This window comes from Triturus cristatus, chromosome 1_2, assembly GCF_964204655.1.
Source record: "Triturus cristatus chromosome 1_2, aTriCri1.1, whole genome shotgun sequence".
Lineage (NCBI taxonomy): Eukaryota > Metazoa > Chordata > Amphibia > Caudata > Salamandridae > Triturus > Triturus cristatus.
This window is the reverse complement of record NC_140580.1, coordinates 1,153,080,619-1,153,103,369: the sequence shown is the minus strand read 5'-3', so window position 1 is coordinate 1,153,103,369 and position 22,751 is coordinate 1,153,080,619. Positions and strand designations below refer to the sequence as shown.

The following is a 22,751-nucleotide window of genomic DNA, read 5'->3' as shown; positions in this document are numbered from 1 at the left end:
GGAGGAAATCTTCCTCTACTGGGTCAGTGTGTAGCTCTACCCCGTGATAATGTGCCGCCCTCTGAAGTAGGTGGTGAAAACCTAGTGAGTCTTCTGGTGGTGATGGCTTGGATGGATATAGGTCATCTTGTGGGACATCTGGAATGTCTGGATTATTATAATCATCCCAGGGGTCTGGGGGATCCTGTAGGGGTGGGGGTCTTGTGGCACATCTGCTGGGTCGTAGTATGGGTCCCCCTGATCATCATGGTCTGGAGACTGGGTCGGAGAGCAATGAGGCAGGGGTGGAGAAGGTGGAGGGGGCGGAGGAGGCACTCTGAAAGGGGAGGTAGCACAGTCCTTCCTCTTTGGAGGTGGAGCTGGTCTGTCCAAATGTCTTCTTAGAAGACAGTGCCAAATGTCCAGTTTTTGGATCCTTGGTAAGTGTCTTTTGTAAAGGATCCGGTGTAAAAAGTTCTTGGGACACTGGTTGTTCGGTCGGCGCCGACGTTTTCGGGGCGACTGCTTCTTAGGCTTGTCTGTGCCGTGCTTTTTGGGAACCGCCGATTTTTTTGGTTCGGTGCCGATACAGGCCTCGTGCGGGAGTGTCGGTGCCGGGGGCCTTATGATGTTTGGTCGGCCCCGGGAGGCTGGGTTTCGACACCGAGGGCTTTGGTGTGGAGCTCGGTGTCGAGGTAGAGGCCGATCTTTTCTTCGGTGCCGAAGGGTGTTTTTCGGCACCGCTGGCAGGCTGGTTTGAGCCTGAGCCGCCGGAAGGCTTACTTGGCTTCGTCACCGGGCCCGAAGGTGGGGTGTTCGAAGCAGTGTCTTTGGTCTTGCCTAAGCCCGAAGGCGTGACCGAAGCCTTTTTGGGTGTCGGCGCGGGTGTGGGAGGGGGTATTTTACTCACAACCCTCTGCGCCGGGGTGATGTCCTCCACATCCGAGTCGTCTGCTTCAGAAGCACCGAAGAGGTCCTCTTCAATGTGCTGGTGTCCCGGAGGTTCAACGTCGTCCCCGAAGATGTCGACTGGAACGGAGGTCGAGGAGTGCGCCATTTTTCTTCTGGCCCTTCGATCTCGAATAGTCTTTTTAGATCTAAAAGACTTGCAGGCGGGACAGTCTCGAGCCTAGTGTTTAGGGGAGAGGCAGAGGTTGCACACCTCATGAAGATCGGTGTGGGGGAATTTGGACCCACATCGAGGGCACTTCTTGAATGGAGTCCTTTCCATCAGCCAGGACCGGAGCCTGGAGAGGCCCGAAGGCCGCCGTCGATGACTGGAATCGAAAGTGCGTCGAAGAAGAAGGTGATTGAGGAGATTAGTATCTAAACAATACCGCGGAGAGCGAGGATTTCGCATTGATCGACGAACTGGAATTTTCGGAGCCGGAGCGCGAAGTATTAAATCCGAGCCCGATGGAGGAAAAAAACAATCTGAGGATGGAGCTGAAGCCCATGCGCAATACGAACCAAGGGAGGAGTCGCCGACCTCGTGACTTCAAAGACTTTCCAAGAGGAAAAACAAACTGCAAACATCCGGGCCCAACACCAGATGGCGATCTATGCAAAAGTGTGTAGATATGCAGCTCTACATGCCAAGAACAGATGCATACTGGTAAGTAGCATATTCCTTCCTCATAGGATAAGATTGACACTTTTTCTCACAAAAAGTTTCAGAGTGTTGACTTTTGAAAAATAAGAATATTCTTTAAAAATCGCACAAATAACCAACGCATTTTTTCAACGGTTTTCAGGAATTGTCCCAGTGGTGAATCTAGGTATCCAGCACTGAGTAGGAAAAGTAACGTAAAAGTAACTTACCTATGAATTGAATTTCCTTCCATAGGATAACATTGGTGGTTCTCTGTGAAAAAGTTTGTGTCAACTTTTGAAAAACAAGAATATTCTTTAAAAATCGTACATCTAACTAAAACGCATTTTCTCAACTGTTTTCAGGAAACGTCCCAGTGCTTAATCTAGGATCCAGCACTGTTAGAAAAAGAAATCCGAAAAGTTACTTACCTGCAATTTACTGAAAAAGGCTATTCATTTCAATGTACTGCATTTACTAAGTGTTGCATACTACTGCTCCCCTGTAAATCAAAGTACAATTCCTGTTGTATTTTTCAACTGTTCCATGTCCATTACTGAAGAGTATTTAATGTGTACCTGTACCAGGCTTGCTTGGTTCTAAAAATAAACAATATATTTTTTATACAAAAACAATTGGCCTAGAGTTCAGATCTTGTGTGTGAATTAATTTGCTGACTGAGTGTGTACATCAAATGCGTAACACTGTCCTGATACTGCCTTACTACTCGACCAAGCTACCACTTTAGAGAGTAAGGTTCTATCTAACTTTAACCTCTGCCTACCTCTGGAGACTGTTGGACTCTATACACACTGTACCTCACTTTGGTGCAGTATATATAGAGTCAGTTTCTTACACCAACCACTAGATGGCGGAATAATGCACAGCATTTGAATCCAGCAAACTCTTCAAGCTTCAAAACAACTACTACTGGTAAGTAACCATTTCGTTACAGGGTAAGTAACATTTATTTTCCTTTCAACTGTGTTGTTTTCTAATGTAAAGTATAATTTGACTTTCTGAGATGTTAAATGTTGGGGGCAGCACTTTGCAAATGCTGACAGATGGTGGTAAAGAACTGCCAGGACCATCCAGTCTGCCATTTTAGTTTTTACAATTGACACATGTGAGAAAGTGCCATCTTTCTTGCATGGTATGCCCCCACTTTTTTGCTAAATTGCTGAATGTACTTTGATTAAGTGTACCCTGGACTCCTGCCAATCAGGTGCCCAGGGTCTATGTTCCTTCCTTAAAACACACCAACTCCAAATTGGTAAACCCTAGCCACATGTCAGCCCCTGGTAAATGGTACCCTAGGTACCCAGGGCCTTGTGGCAAGGGAAGGCCTCTAGGGGCTGCAGCACTCGTTGTGCTACCCTTAGAGGCCCTGTACCCTTACACACACACACTGCCTTTGCAGGCTGAGTGTCTGGGTGCAGGACAAAACAAAGAGTCGACATGGCACACATCTGTGTCAGGGCGACTTTTCACCCCGTGTCCAGTGGCACTGCCAATGCTGCGTTTGCATATTCTTGCTGACTGTTCAAACCATTTTACTCCTATGTTACTCGAATCACTTTTCACTCTTTAAACACTTGGAAGTTCGTAAAACCGTCATGCAAGGAAAGCCATTTCCTAAGGTTTCTCATGTTCAAAATGGGCCATCCGAACCTCTAATTCAGAACACGTACAAGCGCTGTATTCATCAGAAGCAGTTTATTAGCCCAATGCATTTCGGGCCTTGATAGGCCCTTCGTCAGGGGAAACTGTAATTAACAATAAGACAGACATTACAACATATCCTCCGTAATATATTTTAAGTATCTCATGTGAAAAACATCTTAGACTTTTAAATTGTCCTTCATTCCTCCTCAATTGACACATGCCATTGAAACAGAATTACCCTTAAAAACGTCATGGTCCCCAGTTATTGCGAGCAACACTCTTTTTCCTTACTAGATTTCAACCGTTCAAAAATCTCACACATTAAACCATTATGGCTGCAACACCACACACAGACTCTTCTTTCTTTCCCCTCATTTTATAAAAACCCTTTCACTCTGTATTCCCTTTTCTACTCCCTGACTCCTTTCCTCCCCCGTGAAAACACCTTTCATTCGTATTCATAGCTATTAAATCCGTAACTCCCCTCTACACATAACCGTGACTGAGAGCTTCGTAACCCTCCTGCTGAAATTCACCCTCTGTGCGTACCTGCTAATCGGCAACCATCCTTTTCTCACCATCTGAAAACGAATTATTCCCTGTCTTTAACCTTTACCCAAATTTAAACCTGGTGTGCAGCCCATGTGACCCTTTGCTATGCCCACGTGATTTCCTACTGAAACGCCCGTTGCTTTCCCAAATCTCCCAAGACCACTACATCTCCCATAATACCCCTAAGCATATTGTGAATGTTCCGTTTCTACACTAATTTTGCATGTGTCTCAAAGAGACATTTTGAATCCATTCAAGTCTTCGTAATCAACATGACAATTTAACGAATGTTGTCTGTCCAGAGTTCAGTTACTGCCAATTCAATCTTGATCTGACATCTTTGAAAAAACAATGCTTCGTAAATACCGATGTTCCACCTTGCATGAGAGTCACGGGATATTTTCCAACAGTTTTTTTCGCAATTTACACTGTTCTTTGTGGGTGCTAATCCAGTAGGGCATGTTTTGATAAACAACTTATTTGGGATGGATTGCACACCTAAGTTGTGAATAACTTCCTCTTTGTTTGAATTAGAATTCATTGTAGCGTGCATTTACACTGGTGACGTGCCTAGCCCAAACTGCACGTTGAAACATAACCACACCATGTCAGGGCGACTTTTCACCCCGTGTCCAGTGGCACTGCCAATGCTGCGTTTGCATATTCTTGCTGACTCTCATGCAAGGTGGAACATCGGTATTTACGAAGCATTGTTTTTTCAAAGATGTCAGATCAAGATTGAATTGGCAGTAACTGAACTCTGGACAGACAACATTCGTTAAATTGTCATGTTGATTACGAAGACTTGAATGGATTCAAAATGTCTCTTTGAGACACATGCAAAATTAGTGTAGCAACGGAACATTCACAATATGCTTAGGGGTATTATGGGAGATGTAGTGGTCTTGGGAGATTTGGGAAAGCAACGGGCGTTTCAGTAGGAAATCACGTGGGCATAGCAAAGGGTCACATGGGCTGCACACCAGGTTTAAATTTGGGTAAAGGTTAAAGACAGGGAATAATTCGTTTTCAGATGGTGAGAAAAGGATGGTTGCCGATTAGCAGGTACGCACAGAGGGTGAATTTCAGCAGGAGGGTTACGAAGCTCAGTCACGGTTATGTGTAGAGGGGAGTTACGGATTTAATAGCTATGAATACGAATGAAAGGTGTTTTCACGGGGGAGGAAAGGAGTCATGGAGTAGAAAAGGGAATACAGAGTGAAAGGGTTTTTATAAAATGAGGGGAAAGAAAGAAGAGTCTGTGTGTGGTGTTGCAGCCATAATGGTTTAATGTGTGAGATTTTTGAACGGTTGAAATCTAGTAAGGAAAAAGAGTGTTGCTCGCAATAACTGGGGACCATGACGTTTTTAAGGGTAATTCTGTTTCAATGGCATGTGTCAATTGAGGAGGAATGAAGGACAATTTAAAAGTCTAAGATGTTTTTCACATGAGATACTTAAAATATATTACGGAGGATATGTTGTAATGTCTGTCTTATTGTTAATTACAGTTACCCCTGACGAAGGGCCTATCAAGGCCCGAAATGCATTGGGCTAATAAACTGCTTCTGATGAATACAGCGCTTGTACGTGTTCTGAATTAGAGGTTCGGATGGCCCATTTTGAACATGAGAAACCTTAGGAAATGGCTTTCCTTGCATGACGGTTTTACGAACTTCCAAGTGTTTAAAGAGTGAAAAGTGATTCGAGTAACATAGGAGTAAAATGGTTTGAACAGTCAGCAAGAATATGCAAACGCAGCATTGGCAGTGCCACTGGACACGGGGTGAAAAGTCGCCCTGACATGGTGTGGTTATGTTTCAACGTGCAGTTTGGGCTAGGCACGTCACCAGTGTAAATGCACGCTACAATGAATTCTAATTCAAACAAAGAGTAAGTTATTCACAACTTAGGTGTGCAATCCATCCCAAATAAGTTACACATCTGTGTGCCATGCCCATCACCTACACTGCCAAGGCATATATCAGTTACCCCTCTAGCTGGGTGCTTTACGCCTATGGTGTGGGCACAGGAGCAGGAGCCCTGTGCCCCTACAGTACCCGGGTCCATTCCTGGGCACTGTAAGTGCAGTGCTGCCATTTAAGAGTACATGGTGCTGAGAGCTCGTCAAACACGAGCTCCACAGCACCATAATGGCAACACTGAAGACTGAGAAGTTTGGTATCAAAGTTCTCAGCACATTAAACCCACACTGATGCCAGTGTGGGATTTAATGTACTAAGCACCCCAGAGGGCATCTTAGAGATGCCCCCTTACAACTAACCTACAATCCACGTCTGCTCTGAGGCTGCCCAGGCTGCCACACAGCAGACACGTTGCTGGACCCCTGGGTGGGAGAGCCCCTGCTCTCCCGGGCCTGCAACAATGCACATCCTGGGTGAGGTGATAAATCTCCTCCCCCAGGATGAGCAAAGGGAAGCTTCAAAGGCATGCCGCCTCTTGGAGTTTCCCCAGGCCACTGCAACCCCCCACTCTGGCGGGAAGCTTGGCCGGAAACCCCATACAAGGACAGGGGATGTGCCAGCCTGCCCACCCCACCCCACCCCTCAGGTGGGGGAGGCGAGGTAAAGCACTTCTCCGGGCTCTCGCCATCTTGAAGATGGGGGGCCCTACCCTATCAGGATTAGGCTACTGCCCCCCTCCCACAGGAGAGAGGCAGGATAAGGGGGTGTACCCACCCCAGGACAAGGACCCATTGGTCCCTGGCCTTTACCTACCTGTAACGCCCCTAAATCTAGTATTTAGGGGCACCCTGAACCTTCCTTCCCCAGATTCCAGATTCGAAAAACTACAAGAAGAGCAAGAAGAACAAAGACCTGCCCTGCAGCTGCTAAAAAGGAAGGAGACACCAACTGCTTTGGCCCCAGCCCTACCGGCCTGTCGACTCCCGGACCTGCAACAGCGCGGCATCTCTCGTGGCCAGCAACCTCACCAAAGCCCGGAGGACCTGGCTACCTTGTGGCTCTAAGCCCCTGGGACTCCGATGAGTAGAGGCTCTACTCAGAAACCTATTTCTAACCCCTGGCAGCAGCCCGGAACCGCGAACCCAACACACTCTGCACCAGCCAAGCCTGGCCAGTGCCGGAGTGGACAAAGACCCTGAGGACGACCCCACGGCGACTGTGACCCCGAGTCTGGCACCCAAGGACCCCCCTGGACATTCCGGAAGAAGCCTGCAGCCTCGGAACAGAGTGCCACCCCAACCGCGATCAACAAGAGGGAAAGATTTCCGACATCAAAGGCACCCCTGCACCTGGCGCCCTGCGGCCCCCTGTGCCCAATCCCGGGGTACCCACCTAACCTACAACTACCCAACTTACCTCTCGAAGTGGTGGTGGCACCTGAAGCATCCTCGTCCCCGAGCTTGCAGCCTTTTTCCAAACCGGAACATTCCCATTGATTTCCATTGAGCGCCCGACTGCTCAAAAGCACCCTGCACCCAGCCGCCCGAGTGGCCCTGGCAGTGCAATCTCTACACTAGCCTACTTGCCCTGAGTGAGTGACCAGGAGCCCAGCTCCCACAGCCGCGTGGCCTGCTAGTCAGCAGCCACCAAACCAGGCCCCCCTATTCCTCATAGGCTAACATTGGGCCTAACTCTCTCTGCACCCGGCTGTCCTGAAACCGCTGAGGGTGAACTGACTGTACCTACCTGACACTGGGAGACCCCTGAGTCTATGCCCAGAACTTCAACTCTGCCAGTCGAGATCTTACCCTTAAACCGCGATCTTCATTTTCCTCATAGGGTAACATTGGCTGGCTTTTTCTTGGAAATTCTTCTAAGTGTGAACTTTTCAAAACTCAAAATATTCACCAAAAATCAGCCGAGTACCAAAAACGAATTTACTCACCTGCTCTTAGGTGAGCTCCCAGTGCTGGATCTTGGTGCCCAGCACTGACTCTGAAAAGTACCCACAACTACACTTACCTTTAACTTCTTTTTCTTCCATAGGAAACCATTGACTGATTTTCTGTGAAATTTCTTCTAAGTGTTGATTCCTGCAATCTTGAAATATTCTTTTAAAATCGAACAATTTCTGCAAACGTAATTACTTACCTGTTTCTGATAAAGACCCCAGTGCTGAGTCTAGGTACTCAGACCTGGATTACAAAAGTAACGATAAAGTACTCTACCTGCAACTTGAATTTCTTGCCATAGAGATCCATTGAATGTTTTCTTTGAAATACTTTCCAAGTGTCAACTTTTGAAATAGCTAAATATTATTTAAAAATCAGTACAGTAATTAAGTCGACTTTCACCACTTGATTCTGAATATTGTCCCAGGGCTGGATCTTGGAGCCAGACTGGAATTCCGAAAGTAATCTGAAAAGTAATTTATTACAAATAACCTGAATTTACCATTGAGCTCAATGCATTGTTATGTTTAGGAAATAGGATTGTGTTCGAGGCATGTGGGCTGCTGAATTCATATCTGTGCATAGATCGCCGCCTAGTGTTGGGTCCGGATGATTGCACATTGTTGTCCTGGAAGAGTCTTCGAAGTATACTGAGATGGGTGACTCCTCCCCTGGACCACAGTGCGCATGGGCATCCTCTCCATCCCCAGATTGTTTTTTTCGGCCGTTGGGTTCGGATGCAACTATCGTAGCTCAACTTCGGAATACTTAGTTTTAGGCCAAAAGGCCTATAGTTTTCGTCGGTACAGTTACCGTTTGGTGTCGACTACTAGTTCTAGTGCTCCACACCCTTTTCAAAATTTCGAATCGAATTGGTCCAAACTTCGACGCTCCATCGACGATGGAATCGAGAACTCTGTTCAAGAGGTGTCCGTTGTGCCACGCCAAGTACCCTCACATCGATGTCCACCCGGTCTGTAATAAATGTCTCTCGCCGGATCACGATGAATCAAAATGCATGGCCTGCGCGCGGTTCCGATCCAAGAAAACTCTACGGAACCGACGGGCAGCGAGGCTCGAGGCGCAGCAGGCAGCGCCCGCACCCACCAACATATTCAGCACCGAGGACGCCGAGAGCGTGGAAGAAATACTATCTCGCCCCGCTTCGGAGCATGGTTCCCAATCGGACGACGATGACTAAGAGCTCTTTCGACGTGAAGAAGCAGTCGACGAGGTAGGGGACATCGACGAAGCCTATGGTGCTGAAGAAGACCGCTCTCCCGAGGAGTTAGGCCAATCCGTCGAAACAGAGGCCGAAATTAGTCGTCAGGCTCCGGTCGAGGGATCGCCTTCGGGCCTTACCCAAGACCTAATCCATGGTTCCTCGGCCCCGCCTTCCGGCCCGGCACTGAACACTATGCAAGAGCCAATATTACCCAAGACGACCGGGTTGTTAAACCCTAAAACATCCATCGCTCCAGTCCCTTCCAAATCGAAAGCGAAACTGGTGTTGGTCGGATCAAAGGCGTCGAAACAGTCCACTGCCCCGGCACCGACGCCGAAGAAAGTCATCGGCTCCGAACGCGTACAAAAAGACTTCGGCGCCGAGCTCACCGTAGCAGACGCGGTCGACGCACTGAAGAAGCGCGCCCCCGTGCACCACAAGGCACCGACACCTTCGGCGCCGACACCGAAGCCCGTCTCCTCCGCAGTCAAAATGGCCGCCTCGGCTACGTCGACGCCTAAAGCACCGATGCCGAAGAAGTCCTCGACTACGTCGACTATCGATGCATCCCTTCAAGCCAGCGACCCCCTTCCGACAAAGTCGGGGTCGGCCTCCACACCTACTACCAAGATGCCCACCAAACCACCATCTCAGTTTGCTGTGCAACAGGTCTCTGCATCTCTCCAACGTATCCGGGACCAGGTAGCCCTCCACTCTACCTCGGGTCCCCACACTACCTCACCCGGTACAGTGCACTCGGAGCCCACCAACATTACCTTTGGGCTGCCACCGACATCGGCACCGAAACTCTTTCAAATTCGGACACGTGTCCTCCACACACAGTCCACCACCTCTGGCCTACCAGAACACGACCCTTCAGGGCCACAGTTTATCGACGCCGACACTGGCAGGCTCATGCTCCACAAGCGCAAGATCACTCCAGTCAGGGAAGAGGTGCCATACAAAATTCCTCTTAAACGCAAGCTACCGGCGGAGCAGGAACCAGTTCTACAAGAACACTTCCATCCCCTCCAACTAGATCCGCAGTCCTTTTCTCCTACCCCTTCTGAATCGGACCCAATGCAGGAATATGGTGGGGACGATACCATCTACCCCGGGGACGCAGATCCAGATGAAACACAGGATCCTGATCAGGCATGGGATGACCCCACAGACCCAAGTGTCACGCCACATGCTCAGGATGCGCAACTCTACAATATTAAAACTTCTCCTACAGAGGACACGGCCGCATTTAATGCCCTTATCGAACGGGCTGCTGCTCATCATGGGGTGGAACTGCACTCTGACACCATTGAGGAGGACTTCCTGCTTGACACTTTCGCATCTTCGGAAAGAACTGTCAAGACTCTGCCCATGCTTAAAGGGGTTCTGAAGCCTGCCAAAGACATTTTCAAAGACACCACAAGAGCCCGAGTCTTAAACCCCAGGAGTATAAAGAGTCAGCGGAGCTCCTCATTAGAGAAGGACAACTCCTCACTAATGCGTCCATAAAATGCGCCCTAGACGCAGCTGACACAGCGGCCAGGGCAATAAACACACTTGTCATGTTACGACGCCATGCCTGGTTACGCATCTCAGGCTTCAAACCTGAGATCCAAAACCATATCCTCAACTTACCGGTTAACACGGAATTTTTATTTGGCCCAGACGTTGACACTACCCTAGAGAAGATAAAAAAAGACACAGATACTGCCAAATCTACGGGGGCGCTACAAACCCAACAATTTCGTAGTGGCTCCTTTCGTCGCACTGGAAATAGGGGAACGTCAAGAGGCCAGGGGTCACAACAACAGTATGCCAAAGGTGGCACACAAACCACCTACGACAAAAACAACAGGGGTGGATATCGTGGATCCAGCGCCACGGGCAGGGGACGTGGATATGGCAACACCAGGTCCTCCCCAAAAAACAAACAGTGACGCCCTCTCCCTACCCCCCGACCACTTAACACCTGTCGGGGGACGACTCCAGCTGTTCCTGCCCGCATGGAAGAACATCACCACGGACAGGTGGGTCAGGGACATCATTCAACATGGGTACTGCCTGGAACTAACTTCCACTCCACCCAATATACCACCAAAGCACCGTCCTCAGTCAGCCGAACACTTACATTTACTCCAGCAAGAAGTGCTTGCTATGCTCGCAAAAGGGGCCATAGAAGTAGTGCCCACCGCCCAGCAGGGCACAGGAGTGTACTCTCTGTACTTCTTGATCCCAAAAAAGGACTGCTCGCTCCGACCTATCTTAGACCTGCGACCCCTAAACCTATATATACTGTTGGAGCATTTCCATATGCTCACCCTCCAACAGGTTCTCCCACTACTCACTCAGGGGGATTTCCTAGCTACACTAGACCTGAAGGATGCATACTTCCACATACCAATACACCCTTCACACAGGAAATACCTCAGATTCACCATTCAGGGGAATCACTATCAGTTCAAAGTTCTCCCCTTCGGAGTAACAACAGCGCCCAGGGTCTTTACCAAGTGCCTGGCGACAGTGGCCGCGCATCTGCGAAGACAAAATATTCACGTCTTCCCTTATTTGGACGACTGGCTAGTTCAGGCCAAATCAGCACAACAATGTGCCACCCACATGTCCCACACCATTCACCTTCTTCACGATCTAGGATTCTCACTAAATTACCCAAAATCAAGTCTCCAACCTGCGCACGTACAACAGTACTTAGGCGCGACAATCAACACTCTGGCTGCCACAGCTCAGCCAACTTTAGTGAGAATCAACAGCATGCGACTGCTGATCTCAAAATTCAAACCTCAACACTCCCTTTCGGCGCGAGTGTTCATGCAGTTGATAGGCATGATGGCCTCCTGCATCTTCATAGTCCCACACACGAGACTACATATGCGCCCGCTTCAGGAGTGCTTAGCACGTCAGTGGAATCAGGCTCAAGGACAGTTGAAAGACCTAGTGTTGGTGAGCGGTCGGGCATACAACTCTCTGCATTGGTGGAATCCACAAAACCTTTGCAAGGGCCGACCGTTCCAAGAGCCTGTCCCACAAATAATACTGACAGCGGACGCGTCTCTCCAGGGATGGGGAGCTCATGTACTCAATTACACAGTGCAGGGACTATGGACTACACAACAGAAGAAGATGCACATCAACCTTCTGGAACTGATGACAATCTTCCTGGCAATGAAAGCATTCAAAGTACACCTGTGCAACAAGGTCGTGTTGATCCGGACGGACAACATGACTGCCATGTACTACATACAAAAGCAGGGAGGAACACACACTCCACAGTTGTCTCATCTGGCTCAGAGCATGTGGGAGTGGGCCATTCAGAGGAACATATTCCTCATGGCGGAACACCTCCCCGGCAAGGACAACCAGATGGCGGATCTGCTCAGCAGACACAGCCACCAGATGCACGAGTGGGAGTTACACCCATCGGTACTCCAACCGTACTTCCAGCAGTGGGGTCATCCAGAGATAGACCTATTCGCCACAAGGGAAAACGCAAAATGCCAAAGCTTTGCCGCCAGGTTCCCACATCCACAGTCGCAGGGCAATGCGATATGGATGAACTGGTCCAGCAGATTTGCGTACGCTTTTCCCCCAGCGCCGTTGATACCGCTGGTGGCACGCAAACTGCGACAGCACTCACTGACACTCATCCTGGTTGCTCCAACATGGGCACGCCAGCCATGGTACACCACCTTTCTGGAAATTTCCGTGGTGCCGCATCAAAGACTGCGGATCAAACCCGCGCTTTTGACGCAGAACCATGGAGAAATTCAACACCCAGATCCGCAACAGCTGAACCTGGCAATCTGGCTCCTGAAGTCCTAGAGTTTGGCTACCTAAACCTGCCACCTGACTGTATGGAAATCATTAAGGAAGCTAGGAGACCCACTACCAGAGCTTGCTATGCAGCCAAATGGAAGAGGTTTGTCATTTATTGCAACAACAATCACATTAACCCGCTAGACGCATCTATTCAGAACATAATCTGCTATCTATTACACCTATACCAATGCAATCTAGCATACACCTCAATACGTGTCCATTTAACCGCAATAGCAGCCTATCTCCAAAACAGGCAGCACCTCTCTTTATTCAGAGTGCCTGCCATCAAAGCCTTCTTGGAAGGACTTAAACGGGTGATTCCCCCAAGGCACCCTCCAGCCCCGGTGTGGAACCTCAACTTGGTCCTCACCAGACTAATGGGTCCACCCTTTGAACCCCTCTCCATTCTTGTGAGATTCAATTCCTTACCTGGAAAGTGGCTTTCCTGGTTGCCATCACTTCCTTAAGAAGAGTTAGTGAACTCCAGGCACTAACCATTCAAGAGCCATTTATACAAGTTCACGCAAACCGGGTCGTACTGCGTACCAACCCCAAATTAATGCCTAAAGTAATATCGCAGTTCCACATGAACCAAACCATCGAACTGCCTGTTTTCTTTCAAAACCCACAAAATGTCGCTGAGAGGATGCTCCACACACTAGATGTAAAGAGGGCCCTCATGTACTATATTGACAGAACTAAAAACTTTAGGAAGACTAAACAACTCTTTGTTGCCTTCTCTCCACAACACAAAGGCAACGCCATTTCCAAAGCAGGTATAGCCAGATGGATCGTTAAATGTATCCAAATTTGTTATCAAAAAGCTAAACGCACATTAACGATTCCACCACGAGCCCACTCAACACGGAAGTTAGGGGCCTCCATGGCTTTCCTGGGAAACATTCCTTTACAAGAAATATGTAGAGCAGCCACATGGTCCACTATACATACATTTACAAAACACTACTGTGTAGATGTACACTCAAAACAGCAGGCAGCTGTAGGACAGGCTGTTCTCAAAACTCTTTTTCAGACTGCTGCAGCTGGCACGGGTAGCCGCCGCTAATAGGAGGTACTGCTGTGTATTCTATGCACAGATATAAATTCAGCAGCCCACATGCCTCGAACTGAATATGCTACTTACCAGTATGCATCTGTTCTTGGCATGTAGGGCTGCTGACATTCATATCGCCCACCCTCCTCCCCGGCGCCTGTCGCAGCTGCAGCTCTCAGAATTACTGTATAGCATGGTCATCACTTCCTGTATCTACTCCATCACTGCCACAATGGCGAAAAACAATCTGGGGATGGAGAGGATGCCCATGCGCACTGTGGTCCAGTGGAGGAGTCACCCATCTCAGGATACTTCGAAGACTCTTCCAGGACAACAATGTGCAATCATCCGGACCCAACACTAGGCGGCGATCTATGCACAGATATGAATGTCAGCAGCCCTACATGCCAAGAACAGATGCATACTGGTAAGTAGCATATTCATTATTGCAACCAACTGTGACTATTTACAAAAATCCATTGCTTATTGCAAAAGTATTTATATTCAACCTCTCATTCTGAGAAAGTATATGTTCGAGGCATATGAGCTGCAGATTGTACACTTAGCATAGGTCGCCATCTGGTGTTGGGCCCGGATGTTTGCAGTTTGTTTTTCTTCTTGGACAGTCTTTGGAAGTCACGAGTTTGGTGACTCCTCCTTCGGTCCGTACTGCGCATGGGCTTTGGCTCCATCCTCAGATTGTTTTTTTCCGCCATCGGGCTCGGATGTGATACTTCGTGCTCCGGCTTCGAACTTCTACGGTTCCAGCCTCGACGGAAAATCCTCGATTCTTCGAGTTCCTTCATCATCTTCATCTCTCGAAGCGGCACTTTCTCCATCCCGTACATCGACACCGGCCTTCGGGCCCTCCGCGACTCCGGTCCCGGCCGATGGAAAGGACTCCGTTCGAAAAGTGCCCAAAATGTGGGTCTAAATTTCCCCACACCGACCTCCATCAGGTGTGTAACCTTTGCCTCTCTCCGGAACACGAGGCTAGAGACTGCCCCGCCTGCAAGTCTTTTCGATCGAAGAAGACCATCCGAGATCGAAGAGCTCGACGCACCATGGCGCACTCATCCTCTGCAGCTCCACCGGACATCTTCGGAGACGACGCCGAAGCTTCGGGGCAAACACACACCGAGCAGGAGGAAGACGTCGTCAGCGCTTCCGAGGCCGACGACTCCGACGTGGAGGACGTTACACCAGCGCAGCGGGCCGTGAGTACTATGCCCCTTCCCACCCCCGCGCCGAAAACCAAAGAGACTCAGGTTACTCCCTCGCCTGCCGGCCTGGGCAAAACCAAAACCAAAACTTCGATCACCCCACCTTCGGGCCCGGTGTCGAAGCCCCCAAAGTCTCATGGCAGTTCGGGATCGAGCCAGCCGACACCCGGTGCCGAAAAACAGCATCCGGCACCGAAGACTGCAAAATCCAGCTAGACTCCGAAACCACCGGTGCCGAAGCCTGGACACTCGGTGCCGACCAAACACAAACACATCTGTCGGCACCGACGCTCCGGCGCCGAAACATCATTCGACGCCGAAACACCCGGAGACCTCAAAAAAGCATGGCGCACACAGACCATCGAAACCCCCGGTTCCGAAATCACCGGTGCCGACAGACGACTCGACACCGTTGGCTCTGTTTACACCAGACCCTTTACAAAAGACCAAAGACTGGGCTTTTGACTTTAACTACCAAGAAAAGACGCCTTGATGCTCCGGCTCCTCCTCCTCCACCCAAAAGGAAGGACTCTGCTACTTCTCCCCTCAGAGTGCCCTCCCCACCACCGCCTCCCCTACCCCCTCCACCGCCTCCACCTCACAGGTCTCCGCCACCTTTACCTCACTACGATCCGGCCCCATCCCCAGATCCGGATGATGGGGATCCGGACAATTACCCGGCGGACGCCCCAATGGATCCCACTCCACCAGGGACCCCAGATCCATGGGAGGATTACAATAACCCTGATATACCCAATGTACCTCAGGACGACCTATACCCATCAAGGCCGTCTCCTCCAGAGGACTCCTTAGGGTTTCATCATTTAGTGCAGAGAGCAGCACACTACCATGGGGTGGACATGCACAGTGAACCAGTAGAAGAAGACTTCCTACTGGATACATTTGATATACAAGACAAATCTACTTCCATTTTACCCATGCTTAAGGGTGTCACCAAGCACGCTACAGAGGTGTTCAAAGACCCTGTCAGAGCCAGAGTACTGAACCCTAGAATAGAGAAGTACAAGGCGGCACCCACAGACCCTGCTTACATCAAGGGCCCTGCTCCCCTAGATTCCCTAGTTGTCTCCACAGCTAGAAAGCGGGCTAACTCCCAATCCTCAGGAGATGCCCCACCGCCAGACAAAGAATCTAAACTTCTGGACGCGTCTGGTAAACGCACCGCCTCCCAAGCTGCAAACATGTGGCGCATTGCAAACACACAAGCACTGCTTGCGCGATATGATAGAGCACACTATGACGAACTAGAGGCTCTTATGCAGCACCTTCCAGAAAAATACAAGCACAAGGCTCATGACCTCATACAGGAGGGTAAACTAATTACAAACACCTCCATTAAGTGTGCCCTCGATGCAGCCGACACTGCTTCTAGGGCCATAAATACCAGTGTCCTGCTTCGTCGCCACGCCTGGCTCAGGATCTCAGGGTTCAAGCCTGAAGTCCAGGCATCCATACTCAATCACCCTTTTGACCAACAATCTCTCTTTGGGCCAAAGGTAGACGAAGCGCTCGAAGATGAAGAAAGACACAGACACAGCAAAGTCTATGGGGGCACTCCAAACACAAGCCTCCAAACGTTCCTTTAGACGCTCGTCCTTTCGTGGCACAGGCAGAGGCTCCTCCACCGATAACGCCTCTACCTCCTACAAGTCCCCTCCTCAAAATACCTTTTCAAAGGGCAATCAGAGAGGTGGTTACAGGGGTAACAACAATAAGGGCAGGGGCAAAACCAACAACACCCGTTCTGCCACCCCCCCCGCACAATGACTCCCCTCCGCTCCCCCCAGACCATTCCACTCCGGTCGGGGGCAGACTACAAAACTTTATCCACGTATGGGAGTCCATAACATCGGACAAATGGGTGACCCAAATCATTCGGTCAGGGTACTGTCTCGAGCTAACATCTACCCCACCCAATATCCCACCAAGACACCGTCCAATGTCTCAAGAACATTCCACGCTACTCAAACAGGAGGTGCTCTCACTCCTCCAAAAACACGCTATAGAGCAGGTCCCCGTCAATCAGCAAAATCTAGGGGTCTACTCTCTGTATTTCCTGATACCAAAGAAAGATGGGACCCTGAGGCCCATTCTGGACCTCCGGCCTCTCAATGCATACATACATTCAGACCATTTCCACATGGTCACCCTACAACAAGTCCTCCCGCTCCTCTGTCAGGGAGATTTTCTCACTACCTTAGATCTGAAAGACGCATACTTTCACATTCCAATACACCCTTCTCACAGGAAGTACCTCAGGTTCGTGGTGGACGGTCAGCATTACCAATTCACGGTTCTCCCCTTCGGGGTCACCACCGCACCACGGGTGTTTACCAAATGCCTAGCGGTAGTAGCAGCACACCTCAGACGTCAACAGATTCACGTCTTCCCCTACTTAGACGACTGGCTGATAAAAGCCGCGTCCTACCACCAATGTGTGCAACATACAAACAGCACCATCCAACTGCTCCACCAGCTAGGCTTCACGGTGAACTACCAAAAGTCCCACCTCATACCATCTCACACAAAGCAATATCTCGGGGCCACTATAGACCCCTCCAAAGGTATTGCCTATCCAAACTCAGCCAGAATCACAAGCATTCAAGCCTTACGCAAAACATTCCTTCCCCAACACTCTCTTCCAGCAAGAGTGTTCATGAAGCTCATAGGAATGATGGCGTCTTGCATATTTATAGTGCCCCATGCAAGACTCCACATGCGTCCACTTCAAGAGTGCCTAGCACAACAGTGGAACCAGGCCCAGGGTCAGCTGACGGATCTGGTGTTGGTGGACGGCCGCACACATCACTCTCTGCAGTGGTGGAACACCACAAACCTTTCCAAAGGACGGCCGTTCCTGGACCCGGTTCCTCAGGTGATTCTAACAGCGGACGCATCGCTCTCCGGCTGGGGAGCGCACCTCCTACACCTCACAATGCAAGGTCTATGGACGCCACAGCAAAAATCGCTCCACATCAACCATCTGGAGCTCTTGGCGATCTTTCTAGCCCTAAAATCTTTCCAAAAACAAATTTTGAGCAAAGCAGTCCTCATTCGCACAGACAACATGACTGCGATGTATTATATACAAAAACAGGGGGGGGGACACTCTCCCCAGCTCTCCCGCTTAGCCCAGAGCATATGGAGATGGGCAATTCCCCAAAACATTTTTCTCCTGGCACAGCACGTTCCAGGAGTACAAAACACCATAGCAGATCTGCTCAGCAGACAAACGCAACAACTACACGAATGGGAACTGCATCCACAAGTTCTTCACCCATTCTTCAAACAGTGGGGGCATCCTCAAATAGACCTCTTCGCCACCCACGAAAACAAAAAATGCCCAAGCTTCGCCGCCAGATACCCACACCCATTGTCCAAGGGCAATGCGATATGGATGAACTGGTCAGGCAGATTTGCATACGCCTTTCCACCTCTCCCACTAATTCCATTAGTGGTCAGGAAGCTACAACAGCACTCCCTCACACTCATTCTGGTAGCTCCAACGTGGGCCAGGCAGCCGTGGTACACCACGCTACTACAACTATCAGTGGTACCACATCAAAAACTGCACCTTTCCCCATGCCTCCTAACCCAGAACCATGGAGAAATCAGGCACCCGGACCCAGCTCAGCTCAACCTGGCGATCTGGCTCCTGAAATCTTAGAATTCGGATACCTTAACCTTCCCCCTGATTGCATGAACATCATCATGGAAGCCAGACGTCCTACCACTAGAGCATGCTATGCCGCAAAGTGGAAAAGATTTGTAATTTACTGCCGTAACAATACAATCAACCCCCTAGATGCATCCATACAGCACATCATATGCTATCTGCTCCATCTTCACAGGTGTAACCTGGCATATTCATCCATACGCCTACACCTAGCAGCGATCGCTGCTTATCTACAAAACAGGCAGCATTTATCACTCTTCAGAGTGCCCGCTATTAAAGCCTTCATGGAAGGCCTTAAACGAGTAATTCCTCCCAGGGCACCACCTTCCCCTGTATGGAATCTAAATTTAGTTCTTACACGACTAATGGGTCCGCCCTTCGAACCAATGCACAAATGTGAGCTACAGTTTCTCACCTGGAAAACAGCTTTCCTTGTAGCTATCACTTCCCTTAGAAGGGTTGGTGAAATACAAGCGTTCACCATACAGGAACCCTACATACAAATGCATCACAGCAAGGTCATACTTCGCACAAATCCGAAGTTTCTGCCCAAAGTCATTTCCCCCTTCCACCTCAATCAATCAGTGGAATTACCTGTCTTCTTTTCGCAACCCCAATCTGTTGCAGAAAGGGCCTTACACACACTTGATGTAAAAAGGGCGTTACTATACTACATACAAAGAACGCAACCCTTCAGGAAGACTAAACAATTGTTCGTTTCCTTCTCTCCACCACATAAAGGCAACCCCATTTCAAAATCAGGGATAGCTAGGTGGATTGTAAAATGCATACAAATTTGCTATCTAAAGGCAAAGAGAACATTATCTGTTCCCCCTAAAGCCCACTCTACAAGAAAGTTAGGGGCTTCTATGGCTTTTCTAGGGAATATACCCTTAGATGACATCTGCAAGGCAGCCACATGGTCTACACCGCACACCTTCACAAAACACTACTGTGTAGATGTGCATTCCAAGCAGCAAGCTAGGGTGGGCCAGGCTGTACTAAAGACACTTTTTCAAACAGCTGCAACGGATACCGGTGGTCGCCGCTAAGGTTGGGTACTGCTATATAATCTATGCTAAGTGTACAATCTGCAGCTCATATGCCTCGAACGGAATATGCTACTTACCAGTATGCATCTGTTCTTGGCATGTAGAGCTGCAGAGTTGTACACGCCCACCCGCCTCCCCGGCTACCTGTATCCGTTCCAGTACATCTTATTTAGATACAACACATGGGTTTCTCACTGTTATTACTACGCTCCATCATTTCCCTGTTGGCGAAAAACAATCTGAGGATGGAGCCGAAGCCCATGCGCAGTACGGACCGAAGGAGGAGTCGCCAAACTCGTGACTTCCAAAGACTGTCCAAGAAGAAAAACAAACTGCAAACATCCGGGCCCAACACCAGATGGCGACCTATGCTAAGTGTACAACTCTGCAGCTCTACATGCCAAGAACAGATGCATACTGGTAAGTAGCATATTCCTTTTATTCCCTTTGGGGTTCTAAAAATAAAACCAGCATATATTTTATATATATAAACCATTGGCCTAGAGTTCAGTTATTGAGTGTGTGAAACCATTTGCTGACTGAGTGTGTACAACAAATGCTTTACACTGTCCTCTGGTACTGCCTTACTGCTCGACCAAGCTACCACTTTTGAGAGTAAGGTCATACCTAACTTTAACCTCTATCAGCCCCTGGGGGACTGTGGACTCTGTACACCCTGTACCTATTAGGGAACAGTATATACAGAGCCACTTTCTCACAACACATGGCCGTTTTCTTTGGTTATTCCCTTGCTCTCACCCTGATTTTTGCTACTGTACAACAGCACAGTCCTGAATTGATACTCAGGATCCATCGTAACCATTGAATAAAGCTAGACTACTGCAGTACTGGTGTATTCTAACATTGAAGCAGTTTGATTGGCATCGGTTATTGAGCCAGGCTAATTGTTTTGTTCGCTCTACAGCTCTGTCATCGCAATCCTGCAGTGATTCTTGGAGTAAACCTGGAAATGCCTTTACCAGCTCTGAATCGAACTCTACAGAGGTAAGTATTATTTGAAGCTGAATAATTCTTGCAGTCTCATAACGCTGATTTTTATTTTCCCCTCCTGCTAAGTAGTCTATCTTGTGGGATTCAGTGAAGGACTGAGACCTGTTGTTTGATGAATGCTTTAGTGTTCCCTCTGTGGCAGACTTTATTTGTAGATTTTTTTCACACCAGTGCTCCATCACACTGATAGGTGGGCTTCTGTGGCTCCATATTGACTCCACCTTGCCCTAGATGAGACAGAGCAGAGCCTCACCATGGTGCACTGACATACATTTTCCTTCCGTGCCTTCCACAGGTTGGGGGACCATCAGTCCCTTCCCTGTGGTATCTACACCCCCTGGTATGCCATCCTCCAGTGGGAGGGGGCATAGGCCTCTTCATGATTGGAGGGGCCCACCCATCTTCAAGATGGTGGGGACTGAGAGGTGGCCTTCACTTCGCCTCCCCCTACCTGAGTGGGGTTGGCAAAGATGGGCACTCCTCCCTTGCTGGCTAGGTTTTCCCACCAGGTTTCGTGCCCGAAATGGGGGGTCTGACCTGGGGCGAGCCAGTTGCTGATAGAAGCAAAAGGCTGGGGGCAGCTAACAAAGTTGGCAGGCCTTTGAAGCTCCCTCTTCGAGTATCCTGCCCATCCTCGGGGAGGAGGCGTGACACACCTGCCCAGGATGTGCTTTGTTTCTGTACCCAGAGAGCAGAGGCTCTTTCCTCAGGGGTCCAGAAACTTGTCTTGTGGTGGCAGATGACTGGGAGCCAGACAGAAACCACACCATGGTTAGTAGTATGTCAGGGGGCATCTCTAAGATGCTTTGAGTGCATTTTTCATTAAATCTCTCACTGGCATCAGTGTGGGTTTAATGTACTGGAAAGTTTGATGCCAAACCTCCCTTGACCTCAGTAAAGCCATCATGGAGCTGTGGAAATCTTGGTGACAAACAATAAGCCCATGCATTCAAAATGGCTCAATTTCTCTTGGAAAGTCTGTGTTCGAGGCATGTGGGCTGCTCAATTCATATCTGTGCATAGATCGCCGCCTAGTGTTGGGTCCGGATGTTTGCACGTTGTTGTCCTGGAAGAGTCTTCGAAGTATCCTGGGATAGGTGACTCCTCCCCTGGACTACAGTGCGCATGGGCATCCTCTCCATCCTCAGATTGTTTTTTTCCGCCATTGGGTTCGGATGTGTTATCTTGACTCAAGTTAGGAAAACCTGTTTTCAGGCCAAAAGGCCTTTAGCTTGCGTCGGTACTGTTCTCGATCGGTATCGATAGTATCTTTGTTAGTTTACTAACTTCTACAACAAACTTTCGCATCTTACCCGACCGTCGATTCGACATCAGCGATGGAATCGAGGACACCATTCAAGAGGTGTCCGGTATGCAATGCGAAATACCCACACGTCGACGTCCATCCGGTGTGCAACAAATGCCTTTCACCGGATCACGACGAATCTACATGCATGGCCTGTGCCAGATTTCGATCCAAGAAGACTCTACGGAATCGACGAGCGGCGAGACTCGAGGCGCAGCAAGCGGCACCGGCCCCGGCCGACATCTTCAACGCCGAGACCGAAGATGTCGAAGAAGTGGAGAACCTACCCTCCAGTCCTGTTTCCGAACATGACTCCGGATCGGAAGACGTCGACGAAACACTCTTTCACAGAGATGAAGACGACACCGAGGTAGGAGACTACAATGAGGCCTTAGGGGCCGAAGAGAGTAGCTCCGGTGACGAGCAAGGCCTACCCGTTCAGACTGAAGAAAGCCCAGTGCAACAGTCTATGGCTCCGGTCGAGGGATCGCCTTCGGGCCTTACCCAAGACCTATCCCGCAGTTCTTTGGCCCCGCCCTCGGGCCCGGCCTCGGACATTCAGCGGCAGCCATTAATGCCCAAAATGGCTGGTTTCCCTTCTTTAAAACCGAAAGCTGTATTGGTTCAATTAAAACCGAAACCGAAAGTGACGCTGGTCGGATCGAGGCCCTCCACACCTTCG

General features: G+C 49.4%; 1 protein-coding gene across 6 annotated transcripts in view; it reads left to right on the top strand.

The window, feature by feature from the left end:
* The window catches only part of PRRC2B (proline rich coiled-coil 2B), a 714,633-nt gene that overhangs the window by 442,513 nt on the left and 249,369 nt on the right, over positions 1 to 22,751 (top strand). For all 6 annotated transcript variants that reach the window (XM_085613949.1, XM_085613945.1, XM_085613947.1 and 3 more), the window contains one exon: positions 20,678 to 20,757. In XM_085613949.1, coding sequence (XP_085470075.1) covers positions 20,678 to 20,757 — 80 coding nt within the window. The remainder of the gene's footprint in view (positions 1 to 20,677; positions 20,758 to 22,751) is intronic.